Raw genomic sequence first — 26530 nt, 5'->3', positions numbered from 1 at the left:
CTCAAACAGTGTCCTCCCACGACCGTCGGATTACCCTGGAGAACTGCTCGACGTTGACGTCCTCACGGATCTCAGCCTTCTTGGCCTCATTGTCGGGGTTTGAGGGAACCTTGACGTTGCCGTCGCTCTCGACAGTCCAACCGCAGACCTCGGTAACGAACTTCTTGGTGGCGTCCTCATTGAGACCGAGCCATGACTCGAGATGGGTGATCTGAAGCTCACGGAAGGCCTGTGAGACGAGAAGGGCGATGCGGTGTCGAACGACTTCCTCAAAATCAGGAATGTCGGCAATCAAATCGGCAACCATATCATCGTCGAGATCGGCCCAGAAACGGGAGTACTGAGCACCCTCGAGTTGACCGTTGAGGGATCGGAGCTTGGTGATAGCTTCGCCGAGGTCGCCAGTGACAGCAGCGGAGGGGTTGATAAGGTGGAGAGCGAGAGAGAACTGTGCGGAGGGGAACTGGGTCATTGTCTTGACCAAGACGTTGGTGATCACCTCATCCTTGATACGGTCGGGGTTGAGCTGGTATCTTGAGGAAGTTAGCCTCGAGTCAAGTAGTGATGATGCCAAATGTTGGAGTAATGGGCATTTCAGTTGCACTAAGAGTTGACTTCAGGTGCGGCCAAGTTGAGAACAACCCGCCACACTAGTCAGGTAATAGGAAACGTTGACAAACGGTCATCATGTAAGAGCCCGGGTTGTATTGTATATAGCGAGTAGAAACACTCACAGTTTCAGCAGTGTTCGGTTGGCATTGCAGTCAGTGAATTTCTGCTCGCATTGGTCTTGGAGATAGGTCTCAAGAGCGCCGACAGCCTCGGGGTTGTATCGTTCGAGTCCGTTGATGATGGACGAGATCTCGTTGGGCCTCTCAGGCGGATCTTCTCCGTTCATTATGGCTGATTTATAGGGAGAGGAGGGGCCGTTATGAGGGGTGATGTTCTGGGGGAGAGGGAGGTTCGCGATGGTGGGGCAGAGCAAAGATTTCGACGGTTGTGTGAGTGAATCGCTTGTGCGTGCCAAAATGGTTTAGCGTTGAGTGAGCGGGCTGGTTCCTGATTTTCGAAGCTCTTAATTCAGTCACGTGCCTTCGCGCCAATATCGTCATAGAGCTACCGCGTTTATGGTTGTTGATTAACAGGGACGTGAGGAGGGCGTACTTTTCTATTAACACAAGCTTTTTGGTGGTCTTATTTTGTCTCTTAATTGAGATCCTTCTGATTTTAGGGGTGGTAGTCTTAATCAACCTGGACGTCAATTCAAGTATGCCCAGTCCAACCAAGAAACGGAAGCTGAACAACGGCACCAGATCATCAACACCAGCCCGTGGTCTTGAGTATTTCTTTTCAAAACAAAAGCAGAATGACACAGACTCAAGTAAAAAGCTAAAGACGGAAGAAAACGCTGAAGGTACATCAAGCGATGCTACTACAGAATTAACAGACGAGGAATTGGCTAGGAAGCTCCAGGCAGAATGGGACCAGGAAGTTGCCAACACACCACAGAACACACTTCAAGCACAGACACTTGAACTTCCGAACAAATACAATGAATCAGTATCTCGAGATGAAAGTCCAAGTCCTGCAGGCCCAAAGCCGAAGCCCCCGGTCACCCTCCCAACAGCTCTCAACAAGCCTGGCGCACTCAACCATACAAAACCTACACTCAGTCTTCAGGCAGCAGGCATGGCTGAAGATACGACAACCACATCAATACCTCTCGATGAGTCTCCTCTCACATTCGATCCATCCGAATATCTGGACCAACTGAAGGGACACTGGCAATCTGAAGGCGGCAATGCCTCATATGCCCTTCTCACACGCTGCTTTGTTCTCATTAACGGCACCACAAGCCGAATTAAGATTGTAGATACCCTTGTAAACTGCTTAAGAGTCCTTATTGAGGGAGATCCAACAAGCTTACTACCAGCTGTATGTCTAAATCCACGTCCCTTGAGCTTCTCTGACTTCCGCAGGTATGGCTGGCAACGAATGCAATCTCACCTCCTTATATCTCCATGGAACTAGGACTGGGCGGCTCAGCGATATCGAAAGCATTGCGGAACGTTTGTGGACTCGACAACCGAGCTTTGAAAGCCATTTACGACAAATATGGAGATGCGGGAGATGTGGCTTTTGAAGCCAAGAAAAAGCAAAGCTTCACTCTCAGAAAACCAAAACCCCTCACGATCAAGGGCGTCTACGAAACCTTGGTAAAGATTGCCAACAGTCAAGGGCAGGGCAGTTCCGAAACGAAGCAAAGATTGGTTGACCGATTACTGCAAGACGCTCGTGGTGGTGAAGAGAGTCGATTTGTCGTACGAACACTTTCTCAACATGTAAGGAAACCATGTCAATACCCTTTGTTATCTTCTAACAGGCAATAGTTGCGTATTGGTGCTGTGAAGACAACGATGCTGATTGCCTTATCACGGGCCTTCTTGCTATCACGCCCACCGGAGGCCGACTTCCCTCTTAAATCAGTATCTGATCTTGCAAAGCTCAAAAAAGAAGATTTGGCTGAAATTTGGGGTCGGGCTGAGGAGATAGTCAAGGCCTGCTTTGCGAGGCGCCCGAACTACAATGACCTTGTGCCTGTTCTCTTGGAAATTGGCATTTCTGAGGAACTGTTAATACGATGTGGTCTTACCATGCATATACCGCTACGACCTATGCTTGGAAGCATCACCAGAGACTTGTCCGAGATGCTCACAAAGCTACAGGGCAGAGACTTTGCTTGCGAGTTCAAATATGACGGACAGAGAGCGCAAATACACTGCGATGAGAGTGGAAAAGTCAGCATCTTCTCTCGTCATTTGGAAGTCATGACAGACAAATATCCTGATTTGGTGGAGCTGATACCAAAGATACGTGGAGAGGGCGTTGATAGCTTCATCATGGAAGGTGAAGTTGTCGCAGTTGATCGTGGAACTGGTGAGCTCAAAAACTTTCAGACGCTCACAAATCGAGCGAGAAAAGATGTCGATATCGGAAGTATCACTGTGGACGTTTGTATGTTTGCGTTCGACTTGATGTATTTGAACGGACAACCATTGCTAGATCGACCCTTTCGAGAAAGACGAGAGCTTCTGCGATCACTCTTCACAGAAATGCCGCATCGCTTTACCTGGGTACAGAGTCTTGATGCTACATCTGCGGACTCAGAATCTGTTCTGGAGTTTTTCAAGGCAGCCACGGATATCAAATGCGAGGGTATAATGGTAAAGATCTTGGATAATTTGCCCACAGTGCCATACACAGTAGAGGCAGATGACGATGGGCCAGATAGGACCGACAAATTGCTAACACCAAAGTCCAAATCCAAAGGGAAAGGAAAAACGAAAGGAAAGAAAGACGAAAACGGGGAGACCAAAACGAAAACAAGACGCAAACCATTACTCGCCACCTACGAGCCAGACAAACGTCTTGATTCCTGGCTCAAAGTCAAAAAAGACTATAACTCGAGTTTTGATACTCTCGACCTTATTCCTGTCGCCGGTTGGCATGGGCAAGGACGCAAGGCGAAATGGTGGTCACCAATTCTCATGGCGTGCCGTAACGAAGAGACTGGATCCCTTGAGGCAGTATGCAAATGCATGTCTGGGTTCACAGATGCATTCTACAAGGCCAATCGGCAATTTTACGACGATGGCGAAGAGAGCGGCGAGCCCAAGAACACCAGAACTAAACAGCCCTCCTTCGTCGAATATTCAGGTCCAAGACCAGATATCTGGTTTGAGCCACAAGAAGTGTGGGAAATGGCATTTGCAGATATCACATTGAGTCCGACTTATCCAGCAGCGATTGGTCTCGTGAGTGATGAGAGAGGACTAAGTTTGAGATTTCCAAGATTTATGAAGAAACGAGAGGACAAGAGTCTTGAGGAGGCGAGCACGAACGACTTCTTGGCCGGTCTTTGGCGAAAACAAGAAGCCAAAGCGGACACCAATATAGAGACCAAGGGTGATACAGGGGCAGAAGCAGAAGAGGCGGAAGAAGCCGATGATTGATTGAGTCTCAGCTATTCATCTTGATTGATATTAATGACGAAAACGCCATGCTCTAGTTATACGTATGACACCTTTAAATGAATAATGATGATGATCTCTTCATCATTTACCAGCGTTTAGCCTTTGTGCGATAAGACTGAAAACAGCAATTGATCCCATGAAAAGGACGGCGTTATAGAACTGCTTTCGATCAGTATGTGTCGCTGAGACACACTGGAAGACGACCCACCGCTTTTCTGGAGACATCCCGTTCTTCGTCATCTGTTCGTGACTCGATAAAGAGTCGACGGAGGTTTGGCAGTGCCTATTTAATTCTCAGATCCCGTTATCATACTGGAACAAAGACAGCATTCTTCACCATTATATAGCTTGGCCGATTTGGCGAGGACTCTTATTTCAGGGGTCCCTGACAACAATATAGTTTCATTGAGAATAGTCTCTTTTCTTCGTGTATGTATGTGATTGATACCTCCTCAAGACTCGTGATGATGTTAAGATTCAGTGCAACAAGAGCTGATGAAAGCGTGACTAAGCCCCGTTTGCCCAAAATACCATAGTAGTAGGGAGGTGGCCAAAAATAAATTGTTAACCATTGATGCCACGCTACACGCGAACGGCAATCAGGCGGAAGTTTAGAGTTAGGGGGTAGCCTAGCCTAGATCCACTAACTGGAGCTTACAGGGTCACTGTAAAACAACCCCCCTTTGGTGGTTTGGGCTGCGACTCAGTGGCCTAGACCTATCTTCGTGGCCTTGGCATATTTGGTGACAGTTACGTCTGCCTTGTTCATACTCAGATCGATCAACTCCTTCTCCCGATTATCTCGACGACGTCGCGTATCTTAGACGCCTCCTCCGATACGCGATATTTGGTGGACGCAGAATTCGACACTTGAGGACAAGTAGCTTGTACTCGGCTTGACCACTTCGACTAGACTGTCACCGCCGTCTTCTACAACTCAATCCCTCGTTCCTCTCTAACCTTCGAACTTCCGCCACGTGCCCCTCCACGAACCTCGACGATGGCGGTAAATCGCATTCGCGGTGCCTTTGCCGTGCCTCGAAAGGGTGAAACTTTTGAGCTGCGCGCTGGCTTAGTTTCTCAGTATGCGTACGAGCGCAAGGAGTCGATTCAGAAGACCATCATGGCCATGACGTTGGGCAAGGATGTGTCGGCACTCTTCCCAGATGTTCTCAAGAACATTGCGACCGGTGATCTTGATCAGAAGAAGCTTGTATACCTCTATTTGATGTATGTGAACGAGGCTGGATAGCTACAGAACTGTCCTCCATAGCTCTATAGCTGTCAACTGTTCGTGGGGTAAGATGAAGAGCTGACACGATGGCCAGGAACTACGCCAAATCGCATCCCGATCTTTGCATTCTCGCCGTTAATACATTTGTTCAAGACTCCGAAGATCCAAATCCGCTGATACGAGCACTGGCAATTCGAACAATGGGATGTATCAGAGTGGATAAAATGGTGGATTATATGGAAGAACCCCTGAGGAAGACACTACGAGACGAATCACCGTACGTGCGCAAAACAGCTGCCATTTGTGTCGCCAAACTCTTCGACCTCAATCCTCAGATGTGCATCGAGAATGGCTTTCTGGAGGCCCTTCAGGAGCTGATTGGTGATCCCAATCCCATGGTTGTCGCCAACTCAGTGACGGCTTTGTCTGAGATCACCGAGACGGCGCCCGAGACGAGGGCACTGATCGTTACGCCTGTGACGCTAAAGAAGTTGCTTATGGCCCTTAACGAGTGTACCGAATGGGGAAGAGTCACTATTCTGACAACCCTGGCCAACTACTCTGCGTCAGATCAGAAAGAGTCAGAGCACATCTGTGAGCGTGTGGCACCCCAGTTCCAGCATGTTAACCCTAGTGTGGTTCTTGCTGCTGTCAAGGTTGTTTTCATCCACATGAAGGCTCTCAACCCTGAGCTTGTGAGATCATACCTCAAGAAAATGGCTCCTCCCTTGGGTATGTAGAAGACAACGACAACGTTGGGGTTCCTGACTGACTGGATCCAGTTACTTTGGTTGCTTCGCAACCCGAGGTTCAATATGTTGCTCTGCGAAACATTGATCTCCTCCTCCAGGCTAAGCCAGACATTCTGAGCAAGGAGATGCGCGTCTTCTTCTGCAAATATACTGACCCTCCGTATGTTAAGCTTCAAAAGTTGGAAATTATGGTTAGGATAGCAAACGAGCATAACTACGAACAACTCCTCGCTGAGTTGAAGGAGTATGCCCTGGAAGTCGATATGGATTTCGTCCGAAGAGCTGTTAAAGCAATTGGCCAAGTGGCCATCAAGATTGAGAATGCCGCCGAGAAGTGCGTTGCAGCCCTAGAGGATCTCATTTCTACCAAGGTGAACTATGTTGTCCAAGAGGTGATTGTCGTTATCAAGGACATTCTGCGAAAGTACCCTGGCTACGAGGGCGTTATTCCTACACTTTGCAAGCATATTGATGAATTGGACGAGCCTACTGCTCGTGGATCTCTCATCTGGATTGTTGGAGAATATGCTGAGAAGATCAACAATGCAGACGAGATCTTGGAGAGTTTCGTTGAGTCCTTTATGGAAGAGTTCACGCAGGTAAGTCACACAATACTGGATGTTAGGCTTGAGCTGACAGCATTTGCAGACACAACTGCAAATATTGACAGCGGTGGTGAAGCTGTTCTTGAAGAAGCCTGGAAGTAACCAAGGCCTTGTCCAAAAGGTTCTTCAAGCAGCGACAGCGGAGAACGATAACCCCGATATCCGCGACAGGGCATATGTCTACTGGCGTCTTCTCTCCTCTGATCCTGAGGTTGCTAAGGTGAGAAATTCGTGTGAAGGATCATCTGAATAGTTGCTAACTACGTTGCTCAGAACATTGTCCTATCTCAAAAGCCCACGATCACAACAACCATGACCAGCCTTCCTCCGGCCCTTCTGGAGCAGCTCCTCACCGAACTTTCTACTCTCGCCTCTGTCTACCACAAGCCTCCGGAGTCGTTCGTGGGCAAGGGTCGTTTCGGTGCCGACGAGATCCAGCGAGCAGCTATCCAAGAGCAGCGACAAAACGCTGCCGAGAACCCTATCGCTGCCTCAGTTGCTGCCGCTTCATCCAACGGATCTGGTGGTGCTCCTCAAAACAATATTGAGAATCTGTTGGATATTGACTTTGATGGCGCCGCGCCTGCATCTCAAGAACAGAACAGTGCTTCAGCAACTCCTGATAGAGTGGCCAGCCCATCTGCTGGTGCGCCTTCAGGTGCCATGGCTGATATGCTGAGCATGTTTGATGCGCCGGCGCAACCTTCTGGAGCTTCTGCACCTGCTGCAGGTCCCAGCAATAACATGAATGACTTGATGAACGGATTCGAAGGATTGAACTTTGGCGGTTCGTCAGCGGGCGAGCCTCTACCAGCAGCAATGCAGCTACAGCAGGCCCAAGGAGGTGCTCCTCAGCAGCCCAAGAAGGACAGTGAAGACTTGCTAGGTCTTTTGTAGATGCATAAACGTATACATGGATGTCAAGCCAAGAGATGGCCATTGGTTCACAGGAGTATGGAGATGCGCTGGTAGGAAAAGAAGATGGATGCCTTCATGGAAGTTATGGTGTTGGCGCAAACCAACGAATCTTGTTGTTTCCGCGTTGTACGCTTGCCAAATAAACATGCTCTAATTATAAAATGGATTCCTTGGTTTTCTTGTTACTTCGTGATGTACAGCGGCGTGAAGACCGCTTTCGTACGGATATCGTTATCTTGACCCTCCGTCACATGCCCGCCCTACCATTCCTATGCCTGTCGTGTGCCCTTTTTATGCAAAAACTCCATGTAGTATAACCCTGACATCGTGGAAGACAAAGAAAAGGTGATTTATGGCTGCGCTTGCGTGGTGTCGTTGGCTGCGCTCGTCTTTGCGTACTCCTCAGGTGTCTGGCACTTGGCGGTCCAGGCGTGGATAATGGCGATTTCGTCCTTGAGGGCGGCGTTAACGAGGCGATGGCGCTTGAGAGAGTTGAGGCCCTGGAATTGAGGAGAGACGATGACAGAGTTGAAGGCTTGGCCACAGCCGCCTACGATATCGTCATGTTAGCTTTGTCGGAATTTACGCCGTGATCGGCTTGGAGGGGTTCGCGGGGTAGAGAGTAGAAAAGAACTGACCAGACATGTCTGTAACTTCAACGTGAGTAGCTTCGAGGCGCTGCTTGATGGCCTCGCGTAGAGACTCGTCTGTGATTTGCGACATTGTTCCTGGTTTTGAGAAAGGAGATTATTAAGGTATGGAGCTTGTGGGAGGTTGTAGAACGAGGTCAGAGGTTGATTGATTGATTGATTAGATATCAATCGTGGGGTAAAATGCACAGTGTGAGGCGGCATCTAACATTGAGCCGCCGTCCACGGAAAAACGTATATCACTCATACACCACTAAAGTTCAACAGTGAACCATTTATGAAAATCGAAAGAACTATCTTGAATTTTTGTTGCTCCTTCTTTAGATTTTGACTCTTCAACCCTCTTTGAATTATTTGAGATCATTGACATCCAAGATGGTAAAAGGATCCTTGTCGTACTTGCTCACAACAACCTCCGCCTCAGGAACACTCTCCTTGATAGCAGCCTCTAACTTGGGCTTAAGCACTTCTTGAAGATATCCTCTTTCTGAATTGCTGTGAAAGACCTGGACAAGGGTTTGTCCCTGTTGAATAGCTCTCAGAGCTGAGTGATGGCTGGTCTCGCCAGTCACCAAAAGATCTACCTCAGCCTTCTTCAGCACATCGTACCCGCTACCAGCGCAAACACCAAAGCTGTTAATCTTGGTAGCCTTGACATCAGCACCAACAGGGCTTGCTACCATGACATGCTTGAGACCGCCGAGTCTCTCAGCTAGACGAAGAATGATCTCGGACAGAGAAACAGCATTGTCGAAGCGGCCGATGGCACCATAGCCTGCGCCAGAGTGGCTGGAGGGTGCAGCGCTACAAGGAATGGCGACAGAGCGTTGGCTTTGGTGAGGGCCAGAAACGATATCTGCAAGCCATGTGTTGAGTCCTTCGGGGGCGGCATCAACTGCAGTGTGAGGGCAGTAGACAGCAATACCAGCCTTGGCAAGGCGTAGAAGAGTAGCCTGCTGGGGGTCTTTGTTGGTAATGGACTTGAGACCGCCAAAGATGAAGGGATCTAGCATTGTTTTAGTAAAATTCTCAAGTCCGACTTAAGATATTTATGTTGAGAACTTACGATAGCTGACAATGACACTAACATCCTGCTCAATAGCATCAACGGCGACTTGGTAGGTCAGGTCATTGGTCACCAAGACCTTCTTTGTCTTCTTGGCATCATTCTCTGAGTTTCCGACCAAGAGCCCAACGTTGTCCCAGCTTCTATCTGCGATTTCCTCTGGATATAGCTTCTGCATAGATACAACTACTGCCTTTGTGAAGGTTGATGATTCAACCTGCCAGGCGCCCCAAGCACCGTTGTCGGCCATTTTGAGTGATGAGTTGTTTGGAGAATGACAAGAAGAGCAGAATCTTCTTGGGGTGACAAGAGAAAAAGGTCTTGCGAGAGGTGAATAGAGAAATCGAGCTGAGCTTGAGATTGTTGTAAGTAGTCTGTTCAATCTCAGAGCAGAGCCTCTCATAGCAAATTGTGCTACAAACGCGTGATATATGATGCTCAAACGTTGAATCGGTCTTGTATGCAGCCTATTAGGGGTCTCTATCATTAATTGACAATGCAATGCTCACTCACCGGCAATTTCTCTTTTAGCTTGACATAGAGCTAGAAGCTGTTCGAGCTTGAAGCTAAATAAAAGCAGAAACTGTATGAAGTAGGAGGGCCAAGTGAGCTCATACTGTGTGTATTCGCATTCTACACTGTCTGTTAGCTCCAGATAGTAGCTCTCAGACAAGCTGCGACTTGGCGCAACAGAAATGCTGTAATTGAAATAAATTATTTTCATGATGTTGAATAACAGGATTTTATAAAACCCTCCATTAGCCCTGGGGGGTAATCAGAGGTTACAATGAATCATTGGGTATTTTTCGTAACTTGCAGTTCATGACCGTCCGTCTTTTGACACCCGGCTATCTCTTGATCGTCTTTCATCTCTTGATAGCCGTTCGTCCCTTGATATCCTCGGACTTGAAGCGCTGCTCTTATCATCGATTTGTCTCAACGTCTCGTCACCCTCTTCGATACACTCCTCGACATCACTACCACCAAGTCCTTTCTCTTTCCATGATTCTAGCAGTTTTCGTGGCATCACCCACTCTTTGCGCGCTTGTGCAATCTTTCCTTCACTGACAAGAACACGTAATCTTTCAGGTGTCGCTAGAACCTGCGCTGCGAGTTGTCTTGTCCGTTGTTGCCTGGCTGCTGCGTCTCGTTTCTTGCCCTCCTCGGAATCTGGTGAGGGAACTGTTTCCCGAAGGGCGTCTCGGATGGAGGATGCTTGGCTGTAGATTTGGGCAATGGCTGGGTCGAGTGTTGAGGCCATAGGATTTAAAGGATCCATATTTGCTCTCATCTATTTACAATTGTCAGTTTCGCAACTCTCCAAATAGTAACCCACGAACGTACCTTGCGAATAGTCTCTGTTGCTGTAATAAGCTTACTGTAATTGTCGTATACTAGGGCCTTCTTCTCCGCATCCAGAGCGCGCACTTCTCCCACGACTCGTGTATATAGCCTCAAAAGCTCCTCAAGACTGCTCTTCTCAACAACTTTGGCGACATATTCATCGGCGTTAAAGTCAGGGGCATCGATCTCGGTAGCCGGGACTTCAGAATCGGGAACCTCTATACGAGGGGCTGAGGCGCGCAGATTGTAGTACTCGCGAAGAGCAGCGCGATTGGAAGACGTTTTGCGTTGCTGTTGCTGAGGAGGACCAGGAGGCTGTGTAGGCCCTTGTGTGAGGACGGGAGAGGCCAGTGCGGACCGGGAGGTTTCGAATGAGGGACGGTTGGAGTTTGTAGGAGTACGGCGAGGAGGATCGCGGGGTGAAGCTATTGTAGACATTTCTGCGACTTGTCGAAGTTCGGAGACAGAGATGGGGATGGTCGTGGCTGGAAGCGTAGCTCGAGTTAAAGCTGAGCTGGAGGTTAACAAGGCTGACCTGAGCTGGACACGCTGCACCTACAATCCAGGGGCACGGCACGCTAAATTTAGGGGATGCTCCACTCTCAGCCGCTGAAACGTCATTCCCTTCACAAGGCTGAGGACGAGCTCCATCTTAGATTTCTCAACACCAAAAGATCAATATTGTGATGATATACCAGTAACACAAGATGGATCTCGTCGGCCAACTTCGTGCTTCAATATTGGCACAAAACCTTCCTCATCCCTCAACTGCCTTTCTCAATTCACTTATAACCACGCGCTCGCCTCCACCACCACTTCCTTCTCTTTTAGCCACTGCCAAGGCTCGATTGCTAGCAGCGGATTTGACTAGCAGTACAATCATAAGTACAAGTTCTCTTCAGAGTTTTCCTTCTGATGCGGAATCTACAGAATCTCGTGAGAAGCGTGTCCCAAGACCTGTGCATGTTCAAGTGCTCGATATCGAGAATCTTGCCTCGAGTCGCTGGGAACAGGTTGAAGAGATGCAGGCTGTGGCTAGGGGTGAGACTACTCGTGGAAGAGAAGTTGTTCGTGTTACAGCAGAAGACGATGATGAAGATGGCGTTGATGGTCAAACCCAGCGACCCTCAACTTCTCGGAATACGGCTGGCCCAAAACCAGCGGGAAAGAATGCGACGCATAGACTTGTCCTGCAGGATTGCAAAGGAACAAAACTCTTTGCCCTTGAACTAAGACGTTTTGACGGTATAGGAGTAGGGAAGACTCAGATTGGAGAGAAGATCCTACTCAAGGCTGGGACGGTGATTGCCAGAGGAATGATCTTATTGGAGCCGGATAAGTGTGTTATGCTTGGTGGAAAGATTGAGGCCTGGCAGAAAACATGGGTCGATGGAAGATTGGCGAGGTTAAAGGAGGAAATAAGACAGAATGAAAGGCAGGCATCGTAAGGAACACTAGTGGATTTAGACGTGATACCCCTTTTCAACAATTTCGTACGTACGGTCATCCTATGCACATACTTCTACTAAACACTAGGCTATATTTTGGTTGTCTCCCAACCCATCCTCGTACATATCTACATTCGTGACATGCCCTCTGTAGCAGCGGCCAGCGATGTCCAGCCACTCTGTTCCCAAGGCGCCAAGAACGCTGCTCGCTGAGCATCTCCGGCGGTAGATGTTCCAGCATATGCCTTCGCTAGATCCTGGGCTTCCAACAAACCCTTTGGAGGAATGCCCCTTGCTGCGACCTTGAGCGCCATCTGAGCCGCGTACTCATCGCCCGTAGAATGGGCTAGAGCAGACCAGCCATGAGGTAGGTCAGGGTAGAGCATGATATCTGTCTGTATCTGTGTTTTAATATCCTCTTCCGTACGTCCTTCTCCAAGTGTGGCAATGGCCCGCAGTACTTCACCAATGTGCGACTGCTCTGAGGCTGTTACCTTGTGATTGGTGCGAAGACCGTGAAATTCTTCTACAACTGCTTCCAGAGAATCCTCGTCATTGTCTAACAAAGCGACCACACCAAGAAGAAGAACTGACCGGACATGCTCGGGATGCTTTTCAATCACCTCGAACAATGCTTCACGAGCTCTCTCTCGAGACGACTCTGCCCCCTGAGCCCAGAGTACTTGAGCCAACAAGCATACAGCATCGGGGTTGCCATCAGACTCCTCCAGTGCAGACTCAAAATACGTGATCGCTTCATCGAACTGGTTGTTGTAGTACTGTGCCAGTCCTACAGTGAGGTGCGCAGACAAGCGAGCTCTCTTGCGTTGTTCACTTGAAAGCTCGTTCTCTGCCTCGTCGCTACTCAAGCCTAATGCTAGCTCGCCACACTCAACTGCCTTCTCGTAAGAACCCGAAGCGAGATACGCTCGTGCTAGATCCGTTTTGGCCAGAGCAAACTTGGCGAGACTTTGAGGGGATTCGGTGCTTTCGTAATCAGCCTCAACGGTAGAGGAAATCTTTTCTAGCGTATCAACAGCACGGCTGCTCTCTCTAGTGCGCTCTTGAAATAGTGTCGTCAAGTGACCAAATGCCAGGTCATCGGATTTGAGGCTTTGATATTGGTTGAGAGCGAAGAGTGGTTGTATAAGCGATTCGACGGTAATTTCATTAGGAGACACTGAAAGAATATGATCGAAGAGGGAGCTTGAGTAGTGACGCCTGGTAGGTACTGAAGATGCATCTGCAATCTCCATTGCGTGGGTGAATAGTCCTCGGGCTTCTTTGGCATCACCATGGAGAAGAGCTACAAATCCTTGTCCCAGCCAAGCGTGTGCATAGTCAGGGTCAGTTGACTGGGCTCTCGTGAAAACCTCATTAGCTAGCTGGACATCTCCTGACAAAAGGGCGAGAGTTCCCAAATTCGTCCAAGCCGCAGGGCTTCTCTCGTTCAGGTACAGACTTCGGGCGAAAGCATGCTGGGCTACCGTAGGGTTGATCTCACTGGTTACTACACCGAGGGCATTCCAAAACTCCGAGTTTCCTGCTTCTAACTCGATAGCACGCTTGAATGATCTCACCGCAGCTTTGACGTAGCTGCTAGACTTCCTCCTGATCTCAGACGGTAGGCAAATATGCGCGCGATATTCTGCCCATCCCAAATTGTAATAAGCAACGGCTTGCGCGTGGCGATCATTAGACGAAATGTGGACACCTTGCTTGTGACACAAAATTGTAGCGTGGATGCATCGAGTGAGATCAACCCCTGGCTGCTCATCATCTGCATACAAGCCCTTTGCAAAGACCACATCAGTGCCAACCTTGTCAACACTGGCGAAAATCTCATAGGCGTCCTGTGAGCCCTTTTTGAGAAGCTCACTAATGGATTCGCAGGGCAAATCTCGCGTGCGACTTTGGACGGAAGAGAAGACAGAGCATGCATCAGCTATAGCTTTCCAGAAGTTGAAAGTCTCAAGAGCACTGCCGTCGGTTGCCTTTGCATACTCAATGGTCTCAGTTGCAAGCTGGACTGCTTTTCCAAATAAACCTTTTTCGACAGATGAAAGGGCGTTGTCGACTGTTGTTTGAAGCAAGGCGATAATAACCCCCTCCTCCTCAGGGTGCGTCTCAATGACGGACCTGTAGAGAGCGATAGATTCGTCGTACTCGCCCAGTTCACGCTTGATGTTAGCAAGCATGTACTTGGTAAACCAGGTATCTCCAGAAATATCCGCTTCAGTTTCTCCCTCTAGCCTTTGTGCATTCAGAATAGCCTTAGTGGCAGCGATGTGCCGACCGGAACTGTGGTAGCTCTCCCCAAGACCGACCCAGGAATGGTAATCTTCAGGACTGATACGAAGCGCTGCTTGGAAAGACACAATGGCCTTGTGGAAGTCTTGCTTGTTTAGCTCAGCCACGCCGAGTGCAGCAAATGGCCAGCTAATGCCCTTCCTCTTGGATCCTGGTGGCGGTTTTACCTTGCCAGAGTCAACAACTCGGCGGGCGACGAGCTCGACTCTATCCCAGTCTCCGTCGTCCGCAAAAGAGCGTGCGAGTCTTTCGGCTGCAACCACTTCGGCATGAGACAGTTCTAGTGCCTTCTGAAAGCAACGTCGTGATCTGCCTTTATCCTTCGCATAGTCGGCATAGTATGTTCCTAGGTACGTGTATGTGGGTGCGTGATTCAGGTTGTTGTTCAGAGCACTGAGCCAGTATGCGTACGCAGACTCTCCCTTTCGTTGTTTTCGTGCAGCCTTACTGGTGTCGATGTTCCAGAGGCATACTCCCAGGCGATGCTGCGTCTCACCCAGCAACTCCTTTGATGCAGCGCCTTGCTTTTCCAGAGGCTCGAGGCATTCCTGCAGTTCGTCCTTTGCAGTTTGCCAATCTCCCTTGAGTGCCTTGACCCAGGCAGCCTCAGATTTTACCCTGATGTTTGTTTGATCACGTTCCAAAGCCCGACTAAGGTAGTCGATAGCTTCATCGTACTCCTCTTCTTCCTCGTAGATCAGACCAACACCGATCAAGGCAGAGGTGTAAGTGTTATCGCGCTCGAGAACTTTGTCGAACAGCTCCTTCGCCTCCTTGTGATGTCTGGGAGATTGGTAATAGACTAGTGCTGTTCCGAGCGAAAGATAATAAGAGTCTTCGGCATTTGCGAATGAAAGGCCTGTCTTCTTACGTTCCTGGGTTAATAGAGCCAATCCTTTGCGCATAAGCTCAACGGTACTCTCATACTCTCCAATGTGAAGAAGGTATTGACCAGTGAGTCGATACGCGAGAACAGAATCAGCAGTAGTAATGCCTTCAGTTATCATGATGAGTCGATCCTCATCGGTCAAAGGAACCACAAGGGTAGGAACTCCACCATCATCGTCATCGGAACTTTCGTCCGATTCATTGAGGGCTGCCTTTGCCTTTTCTTGTGGCTTCTCTGGTGGGAATGGTGAGATTGGGCTTGTCAGGTAACTTGTGATGACTTTGTAAAGATCACTGTCGGGAAAGAATGAACAGTAAGCTCGTAGGATATCCACATCCCATTCTCGAACCTCCTTCTTGTCTTGCCACTCTATAGAAATATCCCAAGCAAGCTTGTAAGGGTATTTTATGGCAACCATGCCGTTGGCGAGATCGAGCACTTTCTGACGTTCAGCGTCCTTTCCAGCGCCCGTTGGGGCGACCAGGAGACGATCATAACAAAGCTGGAGAAGCTTTTCTTCATACTGCCGTCTTAGATCATCGTCATTTGTCCAGTTGATGAGTTGTCGATAAATGTGTTCCAGTTTGCTCTGGCTGTAAACTTCCCGCTTGGCGTCAAGGGTGACCTCGGTGAGTTTAGCGCCCAGTTTGGTTCGTCGCTCCCCGATGAGAGTGTTTATCCGGTGTTTCTCAGCCTTTTCCAAGATGTGCGCTATCGTCTCATATGTCTTTGCTGGGTGAGGAAACCGGCCCTCAAGGATGGGGTATAGAGGACTTTCGGGGAGTTGGATCGAAAGTGCTTCGGCATATTGTGTCTCATCACCTTGAACTCTTGCAAAGTCGATAAATTTGATCACAACATCTTGACACTTGTACATGTCATCAGCATCTCGATAAATCTGCGCCAGATTAACGACTGCCTGCTGGTAATCTGCCAGCTTCTTGTTGCTTTGCTTCTCAAAGAGCTTGATCAAGCCCTGCCATGCTTGTGCCTCCTGGGGACGAAGCCACGTCGCAGATCGATAAGTCTCCTGAGCTAGGTCCAACCTGTCCTTTTTATCTAAGGCAAAGGCTAGGAAAATGTGACTGGAAAGGTTGTCAGCTTGAGCCTCTCGTGGCGGGGTGCTGCAGCTCTCTGTTGCACATATTCGGTATTCTCACGCTTGGTAGTTCTTAGGATCCTTTTCCAGAAGCTCCTTTGCCTTGCTCACCGCATCGTCAAATTTTTGCTGGCGAATGGCGTCGTTGATGGCCTTGAGGGCTGCCTTTGTCCCTGACATGATGGCTAGATCTCTGTTGTGTTGGAGGGTCCCCCCACCAAGCTTGTGGAAGCTCCCTTTACTGCCTTGATAGCTTCAAGGGCTGAAGTATGTGGTGATCTTTTAGATATCTCAACCAGCGGAATAATTATATCAAGTGAGGTCGACAAGTCCAAAGACAACGCTCAAAAGTACATCGAATGAATGGATCATACCCTCACTAGCCAGGCTGTTTGCTCTGTGGATGAATTATGTCATTTCGAAGCTCACTGATAGCCGAAGATGTCCCGCTCATGTCTTTGGTCCCACTTCATCAACCTACACTATCTCTGTATACCTTAGATATGCGAGCATATGTTGCCTCATCTATCGTGTCAAACTTTTAGCTACCTAGCCACTTTAGCGATTCCTTTTCAGTGGCCAGAGCTTGATATGGATTACAACTTCGTGGCGTTCTTACGCATGGTCTCACGCACTCTTTTGTGATAAAGTCCAAACACATGATGATAGTGTTAATAACCACAAACTACAATAATTTCCTAATCGCAGGAATAGTTCAACGACATGTCAATTGGCTGAACGGGCCGTTAATCTGACAACTATGCACAGATTTTAGCAGAAATATAAAGTGAGAGTTTGAGGATTTGCTTTTATTAATTATCCTTAACTGATAGTTGATATAGGGTAGCTTAAGCTAAGGTAAAGTCCACAAGAAAGGATACTCCCCCATCAGATTTCCGTCCATTATGCGATAGAGCTCTGCGAGAGCAGTGACAGGGCAGTCATCTCCGCCTCGATATGGCACACCGTCATCATCGATTGCCTCTGGGTAGGGTTCCTCAGGATAGTTCCATTTTGGATCGATCATCCTCACAAAGACTCTGGCAAGACGACGCTCATCCCTTTCAATGTCAAGGCAGAACGCAATATTGGCCAACCTGCTGATTGTTTGTTCATCAAGGAGGATACATGCTGAGAACCTGCTTGTACCAATTCCTCTGAACATGATATCGTCTTCAAGTACCCCGAGACTTCTGAGATGAGCACGAAATTCCTCTCTCACTCGGTCTTCTGATGCATTCTCTAGAGCCTCTTTGTCTTCTATGACTTCAAGCTTGAATCTTTTAGTTGCTTCTTCACTATACAGAGAAGGTGACATTGGCTTTAAGCTTCTGAGTGTGGCCTGGACCAGGTTTTCTAGAGCTTGGTTGAGTTTTTGGCGCGCCAGACCGGAATAAGATGTGACAAAGACGAAATAGCCCCATGTTGGATCCGTGACTGCTTGTCCGAACGGCCCTCGTGTCTTATTTTGATGTGCCTCTACAGCGGAGAGAAGCTTGCGGACATCGTCAGACCTCTTTTTGTAGCCCAACCAATCTTCGTTATCACGGATCCACCGATTGAAGGGCCTCTCTCTTTCAAACACTTGACTATCAAATTCAGGGTCATCACTGTAATCTGAGGGCCGGATATCCAGGTCTACATCACTGACATATCGGGCTGTTTTCTGGATAGCTGGATCAGCACCAGGACCGAATGAGCGGATGTTAAAAGAGCGCTTGAGAGGAACTGGGCGGGTTTCGAGAGAAGGATCTCGTGGTGGAAAATCCGGTATAGAAACCGATTCTTCTTGAGAGTCCATATTGTGCGGGAAATAGAGGTTGTGAGATATGGGTGTGAGGGTAGTGGATGGAGAGGCGATAAGTATTGTGGATAATCAAAGAGTGTCATCTGGGTATAAATACCGATCCCAACAGTGCCATCCACAATGCTTATTTCATTACTGAAACACGGCCTTATAAACATGTCACGGCGCTTGGGTAATCATAGTAACATGGCACGTTAGGCAGAAGCCCAGGCAGCAAGTGCTATATGGTAAACCAATGAGAAACCAGCGTAATTCACATACAACCAACAACCTCCAAGATTCTTGGATAAAAAACCAGGTGGATAAATCTCGGTTCGCTTACAGATTTTTGGACCATTAGGTATTTAAGGTGAAGGTACTCACTATTGATTAGGTAGGCATATAAAATTGAGCCACTGTAGTGTAAGTGACGCGAAAGAGGCAGTATATCAATTTGCAAGATCTTCATGTTAGAATCTTATGATATTGCGACAACTGTAATTCAATTCTCAGTTGTGTTATCGTATGATGTCAATGAATTTATAGCCATTAAGATATTATCTTGCCATTTACGTATCACTCTCTTCATGCCATTCATTACCTAGTAGGTAGTATATCTAGTATATCTAGTTGTTGTATCGGACTTTTGTGATGCAGTCAAATTATTCAAGTTGAGCTTTCTGCAAGCAATCAAAAAGTAGATTGCTGGATCTAGAAGTTTGACCTATAATAAGCGTTGTACCAAAGTAAGGTTTATTAAGGCAAGCTTTCATCTGAATCACGACCTGCCCTACACGGGCGCAGATATCCTTTTCTTTCAATCTCCCACCGCAGCCCAGCCGAATCATCAACATGGACTCGTTGTATGAAGATATCTTCAATTCTTATGATCGCGAGCCCGAACCCGAACCCGAACCCGAGCCTTTCGAAGAAACCCTTGATTCATCCTGCACGCAAGTAGAGAGACAGTGTGCGAAATGCCAGAAACTCGGCAGGCGCTGCTTCCGGTGCCGTTTGAAGCTCGCGTTGAGGAAACAGGCTGAGGAACCTACCAAGTCAGCGCTTGAACTTGCTGTTGCTTCTCAAGCTGCTCAAGCAAACGACGAATCTGAAGATACTATCCCGGAGCCTGCCCCAATACCTTCCAAAACCAACAATGAAACAACAAGATTACAACACACTGCACGTAATGGAGAAAACCCGAGCGCAATCCCATCATCCAGTCCACAATCTCAACTAAATGATTACCCACAGACTCCCCTCCAATATCGAACCGGGAGCCTTCATACATCTTCCCATGAGACATACTTTTACGATGGTGTAACCACGAGAAGCGCCAGACACTACGAAAGAAATAATTCATCTCACGGTGCCGCCACCCACTCCAGGACGCACGATATCCACCCCAGACCAGCTTGCCACTTGCATAACCATGATTGTTCTGAGTGGATGGGTCGAGCTCCTGGACCTCCATCTTACTATCGATCGAACGCCGAGATTGAGGTAGTCAGGATAAACAGAAGCTGGCACCTGGTTTCGACAAAGTGCCACGTTGAGAAACACGAGAACGGCGGTATTACGCACAACCATGAACACCGACACTGGGCAGAGCCTTGCAGGGAACTCCCTCATTGTAAAAGTTACAGGGCCCTAGAGGAGAAAAAAGCCAATATCCCTGGGTATTTCAAATTCGGTGATGCCACGATAACCTTAATAGAAAGGGTACCCTGGCGAAGGCACTCTCATGCGGTCTAGGCTGCCCTGGCGAAAAAACCACCTTCCATACCGGGTTCAGTGATTCGCAGCACCATTCGATATACGGTACCATATACCGTGTATCGGGATCAGATATATGGACCGGGAAGGCTTGTTAATTCGGTCTGGAAGCCTGATGAGCTCGTAATACCACTGGAGTCATTTTGCTCCAGCATATATGACTTTGGCAGATCAGCAGTACACTGGGCGCAGGAAAGAATTACTGGTGTGAAGCATTCGGATGAGATCGACTAACGGAGATCTCTTTACTATCACATAGAACTTCTTGTTCAGCCATTGAAGAGGTGCACTGAGACATAGGCAAACACCCTCAAAAAGAATAGCTTGCATGTGAATACCACCAACATGCAACCACCAAGATCGACAACCGAGTCGCCACAGGGCCCGCACACACCTTATCTTGTATACGAAAATGGAAGTGGAACTTTCATGGGGTTTTCGCATTTGAAGCTGGTTTTCGGAAAGGAAGTAATATCGTTGGTTGGGGGCGGATATTTCGGAAAGGAGGCACTTAGCATAAATGACTCGTATGTCATGGCGGACATGGCCGATTTGGAGTAAATTGGGGGCCGGCCGTGTGATCGAATGTGTATATATACCCAAAACTTCCCTGATTCGGGTGGTTTGTCTCTTCAACATTCGAATATCACAGTCAATATTCTTTGATCCATAGTTATCATATTTCCAATGGCACTTTGAGTACGAGCCTCAATATCTTACCCAAGCAACATCACGACAATGATTTCTCAGATAGCGTTGTTAATCCGATTCACGAAATCGTCCGGTGGGACGACAGAACGGTCAAGATCCAGTTTGTTCATCGAGTTCCATTCTATCTTTGTTATCACTCAGGCTGCCGAGTTATTTCTACCGGCCACTCCAACCAACCTATCAAGTCCGTACTTAACAAACCTCGTATTGTTTCGAGCAGATGTGTTGCCCACCCTTCCATAAACCATGACCTTTTCATTGTCCTGAACAAAGGGACATAATACGCCATCAAAAGCAGAGCCTGAGGTGCCTTTCGCTGAAGACACCCAACAAACAGATCCTGCATGCGGTACAGCCAGCCAAACACAAGCTTGTTCATCATTGGGACTTGGACAAGTCCCTCGGAGTTGCCAAAGTTGGCCTCGTAAACATCGCACAGCATTTTGTGAACTCTCAGATATAGAGCAGTATCTGGGTTCTCGTGAGACGCTATCCATAGTCGAAGCTTCTCAAGTGGTCCAACCCAATCAATGTAGGAGAACCCCATAACCAAATATTCAGGTCTTGTATCTTCCATCTCTGAATTTGTGCCACCGCCGCCGAGAGGAGCCATGAGGCCCGTAAAGAGTGTTGCTGGTTCGATACTCTGTCGGATCAACCGGACTCCATGAATCACGGGAAGCCATCTTTGCGAGATTCCCTCGCCAATAACACATATAAGAAGGTCGTCAGGACCTGTCGGGCCAGCTGCAAAGGTGCAATAGCAGACGAGCACCGCTGCGACATAGAGAGCGCCGCAATTTGTTTCGTTAAGATTCGTTAATGTCCTGTTCATTTCATAAATACCGAGCTCCGCATGATGCGCCGCAAGAGCGAGGCTTTGGGAATGCCGTTCAGTCCCTTTTGGTTCTTGGTAGACCAGATGATACCCTGCCAGAGCATACATCATATGAAGGACGAAATGGTAGGAAAGGCCGATCTGGGGGACATTTCGCGCCCAGAATGATGCGATATCATCGACAGGGTCATCAGCATCGTGTAAGGTCCTCGAGGTATTGGCCATGAAGTGGAAGAGTAACTCGGCGTCAGCAATATTCAACGAACATATCTGCGAGTTTGATATCGTTGAAGAGGAAACTGGCGTAGCTGACGTCGAAGATGGTGATGTTGTCGTCCTGTCTGATGCTGGCGGGGGAGGTGGTGGTGGTCGCGTGAGTGCAGCCCAGTCCTTGCGTGGCCTTCCAGGACCACGTCGTGGTGTCGTGGCAGGTTCTGCTAAAACTGATAGTATCTCCGGGGGAGAAGTGTGCGGCGCTGAGTCGTCACTGGAAGGTGGTTGTGGTGCGAAATCGCAGGGTATGCCAAAGCGCACGCAGTTGGCACAAGCTGGCTTCACCTCGTCACACTGGGTCTTGTCAGCTTTGATCTGGGACATTCGGAGACTTTTTCTGAGGTCTCACCTTTACTTTTCTCCTCTTGCAGTTGAAGCATCCGTTTCTCGATTTACGATGCGGCCTTCTGGCAAGCTTGGAGACCCGCGCAGAGGAGATGCTCTCTGGACCAGTTGGCTGAGGCGTCGTTGACTTGCGCATGCTATCTATATGGCGATGCAGTGTCTGTAAATATTATATAGAGAATGGCCAGATCATCCAGAATGCCTCAGCGGCTATAGAAGTACGCAACGAACCACGAGCAGGAAACACCAACTCTAAGTGCTTTTGCTTTTAGGCGTCGTCATGGGCTTCAAGGCCCTTCCCGAGCTCACCGGGCAATGTCTCCGTATCTGCAGACGGAAGCGCCGGACGGCTTCAGCTCTTGGACCGGGAGAGCCCAAAACACAAAAACGATGAAATCCGAGTCCGGTATTCAGAATCCGATAAGTCCCAACTCTTACCGGATCACCGAATGTGATGTTCGTAGGGGTATTTGGAGTTGATGATCTATTAGTCCAGCCACAACCGGAATAGCAGCAGTGCCGGCAAATGTGTGTGGGTCGGTGACAGATGATTTTAGAGTTGATATTCTCGACCCGAGAATAAAATATAATGTGAAGCAAGGGTTCTCAGCTGTATGAGAAAGCTTCTAGGACAAGACAGGCTGTTGATTCACGCAGAATAACAAGAAAATGGGGGATTGGTTGGGCGAGGGGAGTAAAGTAAAGTAGGCAGCTCCAGCGGAGTTAACTAACGGCGACGGGTTTTCGCATTTGTAATTGCGTAAAATGTCCGATTTGCGAGGTCGTAAAGCTATGCCTGATTCGGTCAAAGGAATCGGGTTGTCATTAGTATCTGACCAAGTTCTCACTCTTGAGTGCAAAACGTCAGAGAGGAGGATGAAGCTGACGAGATCATTTGGGGCAGTATAGGGAGTCTCACACACTCGCACACGCAGTTTGAACTATTTACGAGGCTCTGAGCTTCTATTCTTGTTGCACAACTATATTAGCCTTCGTGTTAGACCCCTCCGAAGGGGGGCTTCGACGGACTCTCGGACAAGTTGCTTCGCTTACACGAACAACGAGAGATCTGGCTGACTAAATTTGCCTGGGTGCGGCATTCGTTTTAGCGCCTAAATAAAGCCACCATCGGACCCATGGATGACGAATACGATTGATTGATTGATATGCTCGGAACTTTGGTCATTATTCACGTTTTATATCCGCAATTTCTTAAACTGACAGGGCATTCTCGGTTTCTTTTCTTTTCCACAAGCTGTCGAGGGTGCTGTTTTTAAGTTTAATTGCAGTGGACATCCGTTTTTACTCACCTGTCCGCCACTATGCTCATGTTTCAGTATGCGATCAATATTGACACCCATGACGTCTACGGAGACCAATCTTAACACGACGACTAATTCCTGTCTAAAGTGGCTTGCTGATAGTAGAGCGAATACGGAATCAAACCGGCTGATGTTCGGGTTGTTCATAAACTCCGGATAGTGGGGGACATGGAGGTAATGGTCTAGGACCCTCATAACCTCGGATAGAAGAAGAATAAGACACTGAATATCGATTAGACTTAGATGTCATTCCAGTTTCTCTATACTCCCGAATACTGAAATAATTGTCATTTTATTCCATTTGCCTCTACACGAAACAAATTCGCATCCGACCGAGATCCCGCTGACTAACCAGGGTCTTCTTATCCCTGTTTGTCCCCAGGCCCATAGCCTTGAACGTCATCGTCAAGTGGTTGACCCAGCTAACCAGACTTGGCCTATTTCCTAGTTTCCCCCTTCAGCTCCGCATTCTTGCTCTCTCTCAACAACGACATAGCGGTCTAGAGAAGGGCAAGTCATGTCTTCTTTTCGCCTGTTGATCGAAGATGGCCAGTTCCGTGATGGATATGGTCGACAAGTCGTCCTCCGGGGTATCAATCTCGCAGCCGATGCCAAACTCCCTAGCGAACCCGATCAACCATCTCACATTCCCACCGACTTCTTCGATGGCGATAATGTAACATTCCACCAGCGTCCTTTTCCTAAAGAAGATGCGCGATCTCATTTTGCGCGCCTCAGACGATACGGCTTCAACACTATCCGCTACATCTTTACCTGGGAGGCACTCGAGGCCGCAGGGCCTGGGAAATACGATGAGGACTTCATTCAACATACGATTGATATTCTGAGAATAGCAAAAGAGTATGCCTTCTATATATTTATGGACCCCCACCAGGACGTTTGGTCCCGTTTCACTGGTGGTTCGGGTGCCCCGTTATGGACTATATATGCATGCGGTCTCAACCCTCAGAGCTTCGCCGCGACCGAAGCAGCTATTGTTCAGAACACATACCCCAGCCCTGATGAGTTTCCAAAAATGATTTGGTCAACGAACTACTATCGACTTGCAGCTGGTACCATATTCACCATGTTTTTTGCTGGCAAAGACTTTGCTCCAAAGTGTATAATTGACGGTGTGAACATCCAGGATTACCTGCAGGACCATTTCATGAGAGCATGCGGTCAACTTGCCCAGCGAATTCACGAGGCAGGCGATCTGGAAGATGTCGTTGTCATTGGTTGGGAGAGCATGAACGAACCAAACAAGGGCATGACTGGTTATAAAGATCTTACTGTGATCCCTAAAGAACACCCTTTGAAGAAGGGAACCTGTCCAACAATGTGGCAGACGTTATTGACTGGAATGGGACGAGCGTGTGAAGTCGATACCTGGGAGATGGGCGGCCTTGGCCCTTACAAGACTGGCACAAAATTGGTTGACCCTCATGGCGAGGTCGCATGGCTACCGGCAGACTACGACGATTCAAGATATGGCTGGAAGCGCGATCCTGGCTGGAAGCTTGGCGAGTGTGTCTGGGCACAGCATGGAGTTTGGGACATGGAGACCGATACCCTCCTTCGCAAGGACTACTTCGCCAAAAACCCGAATTCCGGTAAGATCATCGACTACCCGCAATTCACCAATACCTATTTCATGGATTTCTGGCGAAAATATGTCAAAATTTGCCGTGCCGTCCACAAGGACTGCATTATGCTCATGCAGTTTCCTACACTCGAATTACCACCCGAGATTAAAGGAACCGAAGACGAAGATCCTCGAATGGTATTCACACCGCATTACTACGATGGCATCACACTCATGACCAAGCACTGGAACAGCACGTGGAACGTTGATGTGGTCGGAGTCTTGAGAGGTAAGTACTGGCATCCAGCGCTGGCGATCAGGATCGGAGAGACGGCTATTCGAAACTGTCTCCGTGACCAGCTCGCAACACTGAGACAAGAGGGCCTTGACCGCATAGGGAAGCACCCCTGCGTGTTATCAGAATTTGGTATTCCTTATGATATGGACGACAAGAAAGCCTACAAGACAGGCGACTATTCGAGCCAGTCAGCGGCGATGGACGCCAACTACTTTGCAGTTGAAGGATCTCAGATTGAGGGACATTGTTTATGGACATACTGTGCGAGAAACGATCACTTAAGGGGAGACTTTTGGAATGGAGAGGATCTGTCCATTCTTTCGCTGGATGACAAGCCACTTCCAGAATCCCCTGTTCCCGAATATTCGCAGTCGTCACTGGATCTGGCGAGGACTGCGACCGCGGTAAACACGAAGAAGGATGTGGCTGATGATCGAAATGTTACGCCCGACAACCTCAAACGGACACTCACCAATCCATCGATCAGCTCCGCGCCCTCGGCCAAGGATCCTCAACTAACCAATGCCCCTGGTTTCCGCGCAGCCGAGGCTTTCGTGCGCCCTACGCCGACGGTGGTATACGGTGACATTGTGTCCACCGGATTTGATTTACGACAGTGTACATATCTTCTCAAGGTCAAGGCACCAAAGACAGCACCAGATGAGTCGCCTACGATTGTGTATTTGCCTGAGTACCATTTTCCCAAAGAACAGTGCGAGGTGGCTGTGTCCTCAGGCAAGTGGGAGCTTAGCACAGATGATGAAGAGGGTACAACACTTCAGAAACTCAAGTGGTGGCACGCAGAGGGAGAGCAGAGTCTCAAGATCTCGGGTCTTGTGCGGAAGCACAACGTTCCTATAGGATCCGAGGAGGATGCTGGCTATCTCGAGCAATGTCAGCAAGGCTATGGATTCAATTTTGGAAGCTGCAGTGTTATGTGAGCTGAGCCTTGTTTGAGACAAGGTGCGTATAAGACGCGTCAAATCCAGTGTATGGTAGATTGAGTTACGTCTGGCGAGCATGTTCCGGGACACGGCGTCAAGGTTTAATATTTGAAGATGTATCTAATTGGGTACCTTGAAATGCGACTGGAAACCGTTTCTACCGGTGTATTGTAAACTTTGTCGACTGGGTAGGTAATTTCTATACGAAGAGTACAGGAAGTTATGTTTAGGCCACAGGGGATTTCCCAGTCAAGCCATTCTCCTCGGGCCGCTAATTGCATTGCGATATGAAAAGTTCCCCGG

General features: G+C 48.5%; 13 protein-coding genes across 13 annotated transcripts; 5 read left to right on the top strand and 8 right to left on the bottom strand.

The window, feature by feature from the left end:
• Position 1: 1 nt before the first annotated feature.
• On the bottom strand, positions 2-898 carry BKA55DRAFT_689987 (armadillo-type protein; the record flags this gene model as incomplete). Its single annotated transcript, XM_046199430.1, has 2 exons — positions 2-533; positions 735-898. 2 exons carry the CDS (start codon positions 896-898, stop codon positions 2-4), a joined length of 696 nt encoding a protein of 231 aa, XP_046049069.1.
• A 371-nt stretch (positions 899-1269) lies between these two features.
• BKA55DRAFT_594012 (ATP-dependent DNA ligase) lies at positions 1270-4013 on the top strand (the record flags this gene model as incomplete). Its single annotated transcript, XM_046195616.1, has 4 exons — positions 1270-1414; positions 1448-1935; positions 1980-2342; positions 2391-4013. 4 exons carry the CDS (start codon positions 1270-1272, stop codon positions 4011-4013), a joined length of 2619 nt encoding a protein of 872 aa, XP_046049068.1.
• A 51-nt stretch (positions 4014-4064) lies between these two features.
• Positions 4065-4370, bottom strand: BKA55DRAFT_361049 (uncharacterized protein). Its single transcript, XM_046185849.1, has one exon. The coding sequence runs from the start codon at positions 4272-4274 to the stop codon at positions 4116-4118; it is 159 nt and encodes a 52-aa protein (XP_046049067.1). The 5' UTR covers positions 4275-4370; the 3' UTR covers positions 4065-4115.
• Positions 4371-4614: 244 nt separating this feature from the next.
• Positions 4615-7612, top strand: BKA55DRAFT_567821 (adaptin N terminal region-domain-containing protein). The gene is made up of 5 exons (XM_046192771.1): positions 4615-5264; positions 5363-6000; positions 6051-6619; positions 6669-6845; positions 6899-7612. Exons 1-5 carry the CDS (start codon positions 5035-5037, stop codon positions 7520-7522), a joined length of 2238 nt encoding a protein of 745 aa, XP_046049066.1. The 5' UTR covers positions 4615-5034; the 3' UTR covers positions 7523-7612.
• BKA55DRAFT_567818 (bola protein) lies at positions 7613-8340 on the bottom strand. The gene is made up of 2 exons (XM_046192770.1): positions 8182-8340; positions 7613-8093 (listed from the first exon to the last, which is right to left on the bottom strand). The coding sequence occupies exons 1-2, from the start codon at positions 8264-8266 to the stop codon at positions 7894-7896; spliced, it is 285 nt and encodes a 94-aa protein (XP_046049065.1). The 5' UTR covers positions 8267-8340; the 3' UTR covers positions 7613-7893.
• BKA55DRAFT_567816 (GTP cyclohydrolase 1 type 2/Nif3) lies at positions 8309-9904 on the bottom strand. The gene is made up of 3 exons (XM_046192769.1): positions 9773-9904; positions 9260-9612; positions 8309-9199 (listed from the first exon to the last, which is right to left on the bottom strand). The coding sequence occupies exons 2-3, from the start codon at positions 9507-9509 to the stop codon at positions 8544-8546; spliced, it is 906 nt and encodes a 301-aa protein (XP_046049064.1). The 5' UTR covers positions 9510-9612; positions 9773-9904; the 3' UTR covers positions 8309-8543.
• A 5-nt stretch (positions 9905-9909) lies between these two features.
• Positions 9910-11206, bottom strand: BKA55DRAFT_738160 (Vps51/Vps67-domain-containing protein). Its single transcript, XM_046201387.1, has 2 exons — positions 10604-11206; positions 9910-10550 (listed from the first exon to the last, which is right to left on the bottom strand). Exons 1-2 carry the CDS (start codon positions 11039-11041, stop codon positions 10080-10082), a joined length of 909 nt encoding a protein of 302 aa, XP_046049063.1. The 5' UTR covers positions 11042-11206; the 3' UTR covers positions 9910-10079.
• Positions 11199-12149, top strand: BKA55DRAFT_567812 (uncharacterized protein). Its single transcript, XM_046192768.1, has one exon. The coding sequence runs from the start codon at positions 11311-11313 to the stop codon at positions 12049-12051; it is 741 nt and encodes a 246-aa protein (XP_046049062.1). The 5' UTR covers positions 11199-11310; the 3' UTR covers positions 12052-12149.
• On the bottom strand, positions 12150-16763 carry BKA55DRAFT_567809 (uncharacterized protein). The gene is made up of 2 exons (XM_046192767.1): positions 16411-16763; positions 12150-16335 (listed from the first exon to the last, which is right to left on the bottom strand). Exons 1-2 carry the CDS (start codon positions 16527-16529, stop codon positions 12180-12182), a joined length of 4275 nt encoding a protein of 1424 aa, XP_046049061.1. The 5' UTR covers positions 16530-16763; the 3' UTR covers positions 12150-12179.
• Positions 16764-16792: 29 nt separating this feature from the next.
• On the bottom strand, positions 16793-18490 carry BKA55DRAFT_567807 (uncharacterized protein). The gene is made up of 2 exons (XM_046192766.1): positions 17192-18490; positions 16793-17136 (listed from the first exon to the last, which is right to left on the bottom strand). Exon 1 carries the CDS (start codon positions 18148-18150, stop codon positions 17203-17205), a length of 948 nt encoding a protein of 315 aa, XP_046049060.1. The 5' UTR covers positions 18151-18490; the 3' UTR covers positions 16793-17136; positions 17192-17202.
• Positions 18491-18987: 497 nt separating this feature from the next.
• Positions 18988-19890, top strand: BKA55DRAFT_539317 (uncharacterized protein; the record flags this gene model as incomplete). The annotated part of the gene is made up of 1 exon (XM_046190125.1): positions 18988-19890. The coding sequence occupies one exon, from the start codon at positions 18988-18990 to the stop codon at positions 19888-19890; it is 903 nt and encodes a 300-aa protein (XP_046049059.1).
• An 865-nt stretch (positions 19891-20755) lies between these two features.
• Positions 20756-22214, bottom strand: BKA55DRAFT_512036 (uncharacterized protein; the record flags this gene model as incomplete). Its single annotated transcript, XM_046187767.1, has 2 exons — positions 20756-22048; positions 22083-22214. The coding sequence occupies 2 exons, from the start codon at positions 22212-22214 to the stop codon at positions 20756-20758; spliced, it is 1425 nt and encodes a 474-aa protein (XP_046049058.1).
• Positions 22215-23917: 1703 nt separating this feature from the next.
• On the top strand, positions 23918-26224 carry BKA55DRAFT_689977 (glycoside hydrolase superfamily; the record flags this gene model as incomplete). Its single annotated transcript, XM_046199429.1, has 1 exon — positions 23918-26224. One exon carries the CDS (start codon positions 23918-23920, stop codon positions 26222-26224), a length of 2307 nt encoding a protein of 768 aa, XP_046049057.1.
• Positions 26225-26530: the final 306 nt, after the last annotated feature.

This window comes from Fusarium redolens, assembly GCF_020744475.1.
Source record: "Fusarium redolens strain MPI-CAGE-AT-0023 chromosome Unknown BKA55scaffold_8, whole genome shotgun sequence".
NCBI classification, from domain to species: Eukaryota; Fungi; Ascomycota; class Sordariomycetes; order Hypocreales; family Nectriaceae; genus Fusarium; species Fusarium redolens.
Note: the sequence above shows the minus strand (reverse complement) of the source record. Positions and strands in the feature narration are given on the sequence as shown.